Consider the following 9,725-nt stretch of genomic DNA (forward strand, 5'->3'; position numbering starts at 1 on the left):
ACGCTTGGCCTGCCTTATCCACCCCTGGCAGTCTTCAGCTGAGACATCTCTGCACCTGAATAGAAACACTTGGCCTGCCTCATCCGCCCCTGACAGTCTTCAGCTGAGATGTCTCTGCACCTTGGATAGTAACGCTTGGCCTGCCTCATCCACCCTGACAGTCTTCAGCTGAGATGTCTCTGCACCTTGGATAGTAACACTTGGCCTGCCTCATCCACCCTGACAGTCTTCAGCTGAGATGTCTCTGCACCTTGGATAGTAACACTTGGCCTGCCTCATCCACCCCTGACAGTCTTCAGCTGAAATGTCTCTGCACCTTGGATAGAAACGCTTGGCCTGCCTCATCCACCCCTGACAGTCTTCAGCTGAGATGTCTCTGCACCTTGGATAGTAACACTTGGCCTGCCTCATCCACCCCTGGCAGTCTTCAGCTGAGATGTCTCTGCACCTTGGATAGTAACGCTTGGCCTGCCTCATCCACCCCTGACAGTCTTCAGCTGAGATGTCTCTGCACCTTGGATAGTAATGCTTGGCCTGCCTCATCCACCCCTGACAGTCTTCAGCTGAGATGTCTCTGCACCTTGGATAGTAACGCTTGGCCTGCCTCATCCATCCTGACAGTCTTCAGCTGAGATGTCTCTGCACCTTGGATAGTAACGCTTGGCCTGCCTCATCCACCCTGACAGTCTTCAGCTGAGATGTCTCTGCACCTTGGATAGTAACACTTGGCCTGCCTCATCCACCCCTGACAGTCTTCAGCTGAGATGTCTCTGCACCTTGGATAGTAACGCTTGGCCTGCCTCATCCACCCCTGACAGTCTTCAGCTGAGATGTCTCTGCACCTTGGATAGTAACGCTTGGCCTGCCTCATCCACCCCTGACAGTCTTCAGCTGAGATGTCTCTGCACTTTGGATAGTAACACTTGGCCTGCCTCATCCACCCTGACAGTCTTCAGCTGAGATGTCTCTGCACCTTGGATAGTAACACTTGGCCTGCCTCATCCACCCCTGACAGTCTTCAGCTGAGATGTCTCTGCACCTTGGATAGTAACGCTTGGCCTGCCTCATCCACCCCTGACAGTCTTCAGCTGAGATGTCTCTGCACCTTGGATAGTAACGCTTGGCCTGCCTCATCCACCCCTGACAGTCTTCAGCTGAGATGTCTGGCCTGCACACTTGACAGTCTTCAGCTGAGATGTCTCTGCACCTTGGATAGTAACGCTTGGCCTGCCTCATCCACCCTGACAGTCTTCAGCTGAAATGTCTCTGCACCTTGGATAGTAACACTTGGCCTGCCTCATCCACCCCTGACAGTCTTCAGCTGAGATGTCTCTGCACCTTGGATAGTAACACTTGGCCTGCCTCATCCACCCCTGGCAGTCTTCAGCTGAGATGTCTCTGCACCTTGGATAGTAACGCTTGGCCTGCCTCATCCACCCCTGACAGTCTTCAGCTGAAATGTCTCTGCACCTTGGATAGTAACGCTTGGCCTGCCTTATCCACCCCTGGCAGTCTTCAGCTGAGATGTCTCTGCACCTTGGATAGAAACGCTTGGCCTGCCTCATCCACCCCTGACAGTCTTCAGCTGAGATGTCTCTGCACCTTGGATAGTAACGCTTGGCCTGCCTTATCCACCCCTGACAGTCTTCAGCTGAGATGTCTCTGCACCTGAATAGAAACACTTGTCATGCCTCATCCACCCCTGACAGTCTTCAGCTGAGATGTCTCTGCAGCCAGCATCCAAGTCAGTTAAGAACAAATTATTATTTACAATGACGGCCAACCGAAAGGCAAAAGGTCTCCTGCGGGGACGGGGGCTGGGATTAAAAAAAGAAAAAGAAAAAATAAATATAGGAAAAAACAAGACAACACAACACTACATAAAGAGAGCCCTAAGACAACAACATAGCAAGGCAGCAACACATGACAACACAGCATGGTAACAACAAAACATGACAACACAACATGGTAGCAGCACAAAACATGGTACAAATGTTATTGGGCACAGACAACAGCACAAAGGGCAAGGGGGTAGAGACAACAATACATCACGCAAAGCAGCCACAAACTGTCAGTAAGATTGTTCATGATTGAGTCTTTGAATGAAGAGATTGAGATAAAACTGTCCCGTTTGAGTGTTTGTTGCAGCTCGTTCCAGTCGCTAGCTGCAACGAACTGAAAAGACGAGGGACCCAGGGATGTGTGTGCTTTGGGGACCTTTAACAGAATGTGACTGTCAGAACGGGGGTTGTATGTGGAAGATGAGGGCTGCAGTATATATCTCAAATAGGGGGGAGTGAGGCCTAAGAGGGTTTTATGAACAAGCATCAACCAGTGGGTCTTGCGACGGGTATACAGATATGACCAGTTTACAGAGCAGTATAGAGTGCAGTGATGTGTCCTATAAGGAGCATTGGTGGCAAATCTGATGGCCGAATGGTAAAGCACATCTAGCCACTCGAGAGCACCCTTACCTGCGGATCTATAAATTATGTCTCCGTAATCTAGCATGGGTAGGATGGTCATCTGAGTCAGGGTTAATTTGGGTGAAAGATGAGTGATTACGATAGAGGAAACCAAGTCTAGTTTGAACTTTAGTCTGCAGCTTTGATATGTGCTGAGAGAAGGACAATGTACTGTCTAGCCATACTCCCAAGTACTTGTATGAGGTGACGACCTTAAGCTCTAAACCCTCAAGAGGTAGTAATCACACCTGTGGGGAGACGGTTATTCTTCTTACCAAACCACATTACCTTTGTTTGGAGGTGTTCAGAACCAGGTTAATGTTGGAGAAATCTTGTTGGACACTAAGAAAGCTTTGTTGTAGAGCATTTAACACAAAATCCGGGGAGGGGCCAGCTGAGTATATGACTGTATCATCTGCATATAAATGGATGAGAGAGCTTCCTACTGCCTGAGCTATGTTGTTGATGTAAATTGAGAAGAGCGTGGGGCCTAGGATTGAGCCTTGGGGTACTTCCTTGGTGACAGACAGTGGCTGAGACAGCAGATTTTCTGACTTTATACACTGCACTCTTTAAGAGAGATAGTTAGCAAACCAGGCCAAACACCCCTCAGAGACACCAAAACTCCCAAGAATGGAATGGTCTACCATATCAAAGCTTTGGCCAAGTCAATAAAAATAGCAGTACAACATTGCTTAGAATCAAGGGCAATGGTGGCATCATTGAGGACCTTTAATGTTACAGTGATACATCCATAACCTGAGCAGAAACCAGATAGCATACCAGAGAGAATACTATAGACATCAAGAAAGTCAGTCAGTTGATTATTGACAAGTTTTTCCAACACTTTTGATAAACAGGGCAAAATAGAAATAGGCCTATAACAGTTAGGATCAGCTTGATTTCCCCCTTTAAATAAAGAACAAACCGTGGCTGCCTTCCAAGCAAGGGGATCCTCCCCAGAAAGGTTAAAAAGGGGTAGCAACCTTAAATAAGAAAGGGTCTAAACCATCTGACCTAGGTTTCAGGAGCTTCTTTAGCACCTTGGACTCAGTGACTGCCTGCAGGGAGAAACTTTGTTGCAGGGCAGAGGAAAAAGAGGGAGAAGCATCGGGGATAGTCACATTAGAAGGGGTGGGAGATGAGGAAATGTTGGACGGGCAAGGAGGCGTGGCTGAGTCAAATAGGAATCCCGACCTAACGAAGTGGTGATTAAAGAGCTCAGCCATGTGCTTACTGTCAGTAACAACCACATCATCAACTTTAAGGAACATGGGCAGCTGTGAGGAGGAGGGTTTATTCTCCATGTCTTTAACCGTTCTCCAGAACTTCTTGGGGCTAGACCCACCGAGAGAGAACTGCTCCTTAAAGTAACTAACATTGGCCTTCCGGATAGCCTGAGTGCACTTATTTGTTCCGAGCCTTTCACCAAATGCAATTCTTGAGGTGGAGTAATTCTGTAAGATCACGGTCATGTGGCCATTGATCATACACTTTCCACCTCCAGGCAGAAATAATTGCTCAGTGTTTCCTCCCTCCTGTTCTCTTTCTGCTTCTGGCACCAGTTATTTGTGGAGGTCATCTCAAAACAGAAGAAGGAGCTCAGTGTTGTAGGGACCAATCTGGCATTTGTGCAGGACCGAACCAGAGAGATTGCAGGACACATTGTGATATTTGCTCTCTGACCCGGGACATCGAAGGTGGCCCTTTTCCCGATAACCATTCTTCCCCACAGACGTGTTTTTCCCAGGTTAAACCCTGCCTCGTCTACATAAATTACGTTCATTTCTGGCATACTGTGTGCAAGCATTTATAAATAAGACAAGAAAGATCCCTCATTATGGTATTGGGTAAGCTTGTATGTAAAGAAAGTGTAAGCATTTTAGAAACGTGTTAATTAACTGAATATTCTGTGAAAACAACATGAATTGTGTTATTGGTATGGTCCACAACAGCCAGATGTTGTGCTAATCGTGTTTAGAGTTTTGAAAATGTGACTACAGATTGGACAAAAGGATGTTAGCGATTGTAAAAAAAAGAAAACTGTAAATGATGGGGCTGTGATTAAGATATCAATCAGGGTGGATCGTTGATGTAATGTCTTTGTTTTTCTCTTGTAGCATGCTGTGGTAAGTTCCTGGACCCATACAAAGTTTTATGGCTTAACAGTTACACATGGCATTATTTTACATCCTTGCATGACCTTCAGTTTCAATTTTCAAGATTCAATTTCACTCTGTATGCCAGTGAGAGACTCTGAGAGGCACCAAATTACATCCACAGCATGTATTGTAAATAGTCACATAGATATACAGATGTACGATCTTAATTTGAGACAGTTTGCTACAGCAAGGAAATAATCCTGCAGCAACAGGGAATGTGAATTATTATGTGGATTATAGTTAACTGGGATTGTTTTGTAGGAGTTGATACATTTTTCATTAGGGCAAATCAAGTCTGACATTCTGAAGTGTAAATGACAAACTTTAGAAGCATTTTTAAACCTCGAACACACGACAAGTTTGCATTTCCTGCTGTGCAGGACATTTTTCAGCAACAAAAGAGTGATCAAATGAAGATCCTTCATCTGTACTATTCATATGGTTTATGATGCTCAGAATATATCATGATATTATTATAATGATAATGTAACTGGCATTCACAGTGTGTGAGTGTGGTCCGGTGAAGCTACTCTTTGTACTGGACAGTTCAGAGAGTGTTGGGCTGCAGAACTTCACCCTGGAAAAAGAGTTTATAATTCGAATCATCAACAAGATTACCAAGTTCAGCAAAGACAAGGTGGGTGAACATTTGTCCTCACTTCCCTGGGTGAGAGAGGGGCCTTAACTAAATGTTGTTTCTCTGTGTGTGTTTCTGTTTGCAGAAGGAGCTAGGATCACGAGTGGGTGTAGTTCAGTACAGCCATGACGGCACCCAGGAGCTGGTATCTATGGAGGACCCCAAGATCACCACAGTAGCACAGCTCAAAAGGTCCGACCAGATAAGAGTCAAAAGTCCAAAGTACAGCAGTTACCTGATATCAGTTGACTGACTGACTAACTGTTGTGTTTGATGTCCCATACTTGCAGCTCGGTGAGAAACATGCGCTGGATTGCCGGTGGTACGTACACGGGAGAGGCGCTGGATTTTGCCCGGCAGGCATTCGGCAGCTCCCAGCTGGACCGAAAGGTGGCCATAGTCTTGACAGACGGACGGTCAGACACCCGCCGGGACGCCAAACCGCTGTCCTCCCTCTGCTCTGTGCCCAATATAAGGGTGAGGGATGTCAATGGGACTGGGCAATGGGATGGGGGAGAGTGGGCTGAAGGACATGTATAGGTTGGGGGTGAAGAGATGATGTCAGGACCAAGGGTTAATTTCATTAGACATAAAGAGAACCATCTCTCCTCCAAGTCTGCCATTTTGTGGCAAAGCCTCAGTATGTCCTCCATCTTGGCTCCTTAGGTGGTGGGCATTGGCATAGGTGACATCTTCAGACGGGCGTCCTACGCCACCATGCTGGAGGAGATCACCTGTCTGGGCACAGCCTCACCTGGACTCTACCTGAAGATTACAGACCACGTGCAACTGCTGGAGGACTCCTTCTTCAACAACGTTACTGGCTATATCTGCCAAGGTAGTCTATGTACAGGCTAGCCCTAATTTACAATATCTGGAGCTAGCTACATCTGCCAAGGTAGTCTATGTTCAGGATAGCCCTAATTTACCATATCTGGAGCTAGCTACATCTGCCAAGGTAGTCTACGTACAGGCTAGCTCTAATTTACCATATCTGGAGCTAGCTACATCTGCCAAGGTAGTCTATGTACAGGCTAGCCCCAATTTACAATATCAGGAGCTAGCTACATCTGCCAAGGTAGTCTATGTACAGGCTAGCTCTAATTTACAATATCTGGAGCTAGCTACATCTGCCAAGGTAGTCTATGTACGGGCTAGCTCTAATTTGCCATATCTGGAGCTAGCTACATCTGCCAAGGTAGTCTATGTACAGGCTAGCCCCAATTTACAATATCAGGAGCTAGCTACATCTGCCAAGGTAGTCTATGTACAGGCTAGCTCTAATTTACAATATCTGGAGCTAGCTACATCTGCCAAGGTAGTCTATGTACAGGCTAGCTCTAATTTACCATATCTGGAGCTAGCTACATCTGCCAAGGTAGTCTATGTACAGGCTAGCCCCAATTTACAATATCAGGAGCTAGCTACATGCTATGTTCCTATGCTCTCAACTAAGGTCTGGGTTGTGTTTACAGATAAGAAATGTCCTGATTACACCTGTCCAGGTAAGACTGCTCCTCTCCCTTGTTTTTATGGTCACAGTTTCCTATGCATTACAATACGTTATTTTTTTAGCATTCAGCCTAGTACTACAATTTAACGATTTAGTGGAATGTATGTAAATGTATCTGAATCCCAACTGCTGTTCTAAAATAGTCTACTCTTCCTCCAGCCAACTTCCAGGAAGCTACAGACATAGTCTTCATGTTGGACGGCTCCTCCAGTGTGGGCCAGGCCAACTTCTACAGAGCCAGAGAGTTTGTTGAGAACATGGCCACCAGGCTGCTGTCACAGGACCGGGGAGGGCTGCTCCGCCTGTCCGTCATGCAGTACAGCGATGGGCAGCAGCAGAGAGTGGAGGTGCCCTTCACTGCCAGGGTTGATGATGTGCTAACGGGGCTAGCAGCTACGCTCTATATGGACGGGGCCACCGACTTACCGGCTGCCCTGGCCTTCCTGACCTCCACCCTCCAGAGGGAGGGCCGCTCTGCTGTCCCCAGGAAAGTGGTGGTGTTCACAGACGGCAGGTCTGTGGCCTCTGCCCGGGCTGCTATCCCCAGAGCCGCCGCCGCCGCTCTGGCAGAGAACACACAGCTGCTGGCCATCACTGTGGGCGAGGGCTTTGACGAAGCGGGCGTGTGCCAGCTGGTGACGGGACAGGCGAACGGGTTTGATTACCGCGTCGTGGATAGTCGTGTTCACCGAGTGGCACTGTACAGTGACCTGGCCAGACGGGTGGTCATGCAGAGCCTGGCTAGAAAGCTCTCTGAAGCTCTCCGAAGCTCTGTAAAGCTCTCTGAAGCTCTGTAAAGCTCTCTGAAGCTCTGTAAAGCTCTCTGAAGCTCTGTAAAGCTATCTCAATCTCTCTGAAGTTCTCTAAAGCTATGTAAAGCTCTGTAAAGCTTTCTGAAGCTCTGTAAAGCTCTCTGAAGCTCTGTAAAGCTCTCTGAAGCTCTGTAAAGCTCTCTGAAGCTCTGTAAAGCTATCTCAATCTCTCTGAAGTTCTCTAAAGCTATGTAAAGCTCTCTAAAGCTTTCTGAAGCTCTGTAAAGCTCTCTGACGCTCTGTAAAGCTTTCTGAAGCTCTCCAAAGCTCTCTGGAGCTCTCTAACGCTCTTAAAGACCTCCCTACTACTGAACTGTCTATGAATTGTCCTGTTGTGCCATGTATTAGGCCATTAAGAAAGTAGATAGATACGGTGCACATTTTATACTCTTGTGTTTTCCTTATGCGTTTGAGGGCCTCCTGCTTTTCATGTGAAATCAAATGAATATGTTTGTCATAAGAAGCACTTGGGTAGATTAATAAACGTTACGCTGTAAATTTGTGATAAGATGAACAGTTTTCTTTTGCTCAAATTTTCTGGAGGTCTTGACAAATAAAATATTGGACAAACTAACTCGCTAATTTTGAATACAATACAATTTATTATTTTCAAATATATGCAGGGCCATTTAGTTAAAGAATTAGCCAGACATGCCAATACAATACACTAGAGGGCAGTGTTGGAGTGTTGAGAAAAGAGGGCTGAGTAGAGGAGCTCTAACACACACTTGGAAAATACTGCTATTCTGTTCTACATAGTGATTAGTGATAGTTTGCCACGTGAATAGAGTTCCACATATATGTAATCAACTGAAACTCACCGAAACAAAACAACAAATAACCAAACGAACCGCTACTAGTGTGTGCACACAGGCACCTAATTGTAGACAAGATCCCACAAACACCAAAGGGAAATGGCTACCTAAATATGATCCTCAATTAGAGACAATGATAAACAGCTGCCGCTGATTGGGAACCATATCAGGCCACCATAGACATACAAATCACCTAGACCTACAAAACCCCTAGACATACAAAAACTAGCGTACCCACCCTAGTCACACCCTGACCTAACCAAAATATAAAGAAAACAGAAATATCTCAGGTCAGGGCGTAACATAGTTGTTGTAGAAGGACCTTTTACAGATCGGTCCAAAAAGACACTAGGCTTCCCCTTGTACTCCGTACTTCTCTGAGGGTGTTGGGCTACTGACCTCAGGATGTACCCAACTTCAGCACCATGGACAGAGTTAAATATTCAGCTGTTTGAAATCCCAGATGCCAATCAGTGTACTCATTAATTCCCTTATGAAATAGCATGTATTTAGTATATCTGGCTCCAACTGTACTCTGAGAAAAATAATAAGCAGGGATCATGAAAGCGTTTTATTTTATATAGCTATGTTTTGTTACTGTGAAAATGAATCTGTAATGAAAAAAGGGATAATGATCTCAGTGACTGTAATGATCAGTGGGTTCCTCTATCTCAGAAAGCCACTTCTGAATCTCACTGCTCTTCTTCTCTGTCTCCTCACTGCTCTTGTTCCTCAGCTCCTCACTGCTCTTCTTCTCTGTATCCTCACTGCTCTTGTTCCTCAGCTCCTCTGCCACCCTATTTCCTGCTGAGAAGCGATTGACTCTCTTGGCTGTGGTCTCCAGAGAGATCACCTGTATCCTCTTCATGTCGTTCCTGCAGCGCAGCTCCTTCAGCTTCCTGTAGTAGACCCTGCAGCTGAAGCCCTCCATAAAGCCCAGGGTGATGTGTGTCTGCAGAGAGGACAGGCTGGGGTAGTACCACAAGCAGCTGGCACACTTATACAGCAGTTCCCCATTGAACTTCTCCAGGGCAGAGGAGGCTCTGAGGAAGCAGAAGTCCAGGCGGTCTGTGTACGACGGCTCCTTGGGCTCCACTGACCTACTGCCTCCCTTCCTCGCCGTGTGTCTGTAGGAGATGTCTGCTGGCTTCAGGGGAGGGCAGAGAGTGTGAGGTGTTTTGGAGCCAAGTATACTAGGGGGTTCTGCTGCTCTTAATGCCTGAGCATGAGAAGGACTCCACTGGGTACCTGGTGTTGGAGAAAGAATAGGGTCCTGCTGTCACGCTATGGCATTCCTGATTCATATTTACTGTGAATCAAA

General features: G+C 46.5%; 1 protein-coding gene across 1 annotated transcript in view; it reads left to right on the top strand.

Annotated features, from left to right (window-relative positions):
• The window catches only part of LOC115126895 (collagen alpha-1(VI) chain-like), a 39,237-nt gene extending 31,146 nt beyond the window's left edge, over positions 1–8,091 (top strand). The window contains exons 29-35 of the mRNA XM_065027680.1: positions 4,586–4,594; positions 5,131–5,264; positions 5,350–5,456; positions 5,555–5,741; positions 5,931–6,102; positions 6,740–6,769; positions 6,937–8,091. Coding sequence (XP_064883752.1) covers positions 4,586–4,594; positions 5,131–5,264; positions 5,350–5,456; positions 5,555–5,741; positions 5,931–6,102; positions 6,740–6,769; positions 6,937–7,574 — 1,277 coding nt within the window. The 3' untranslated portion in view covers positions 7,575–8,091. The remainder of the gene's footprint in view (positions 1–4,585; positions 4,595–5,130; positions 5,265–5,349; positions 5,457–5,554; positions 5,742–5,930; positions 6,103–6,739; positions 6,770–6,936) is intronic.
• Positions 8,092–9,725: the final 1,634 nt, after the last annotated feature.

The sequence above is a fragment of the Oncorhynchus nerka genome, linkage group LG14 (assembly GCF_034236695.1).
Source record: "Oncorhynchus nerka isolate Pitt River linkage group LG14, Oner_Uvic_2.0, whole genome shotgun sequence".
Lineage (NCBI taxonomy): Eukaryota > Metazoa > Chordata > Actinopteri > Salmoniformes > Salmonidae > Oncorhynchus > Oncorhynchus nerka.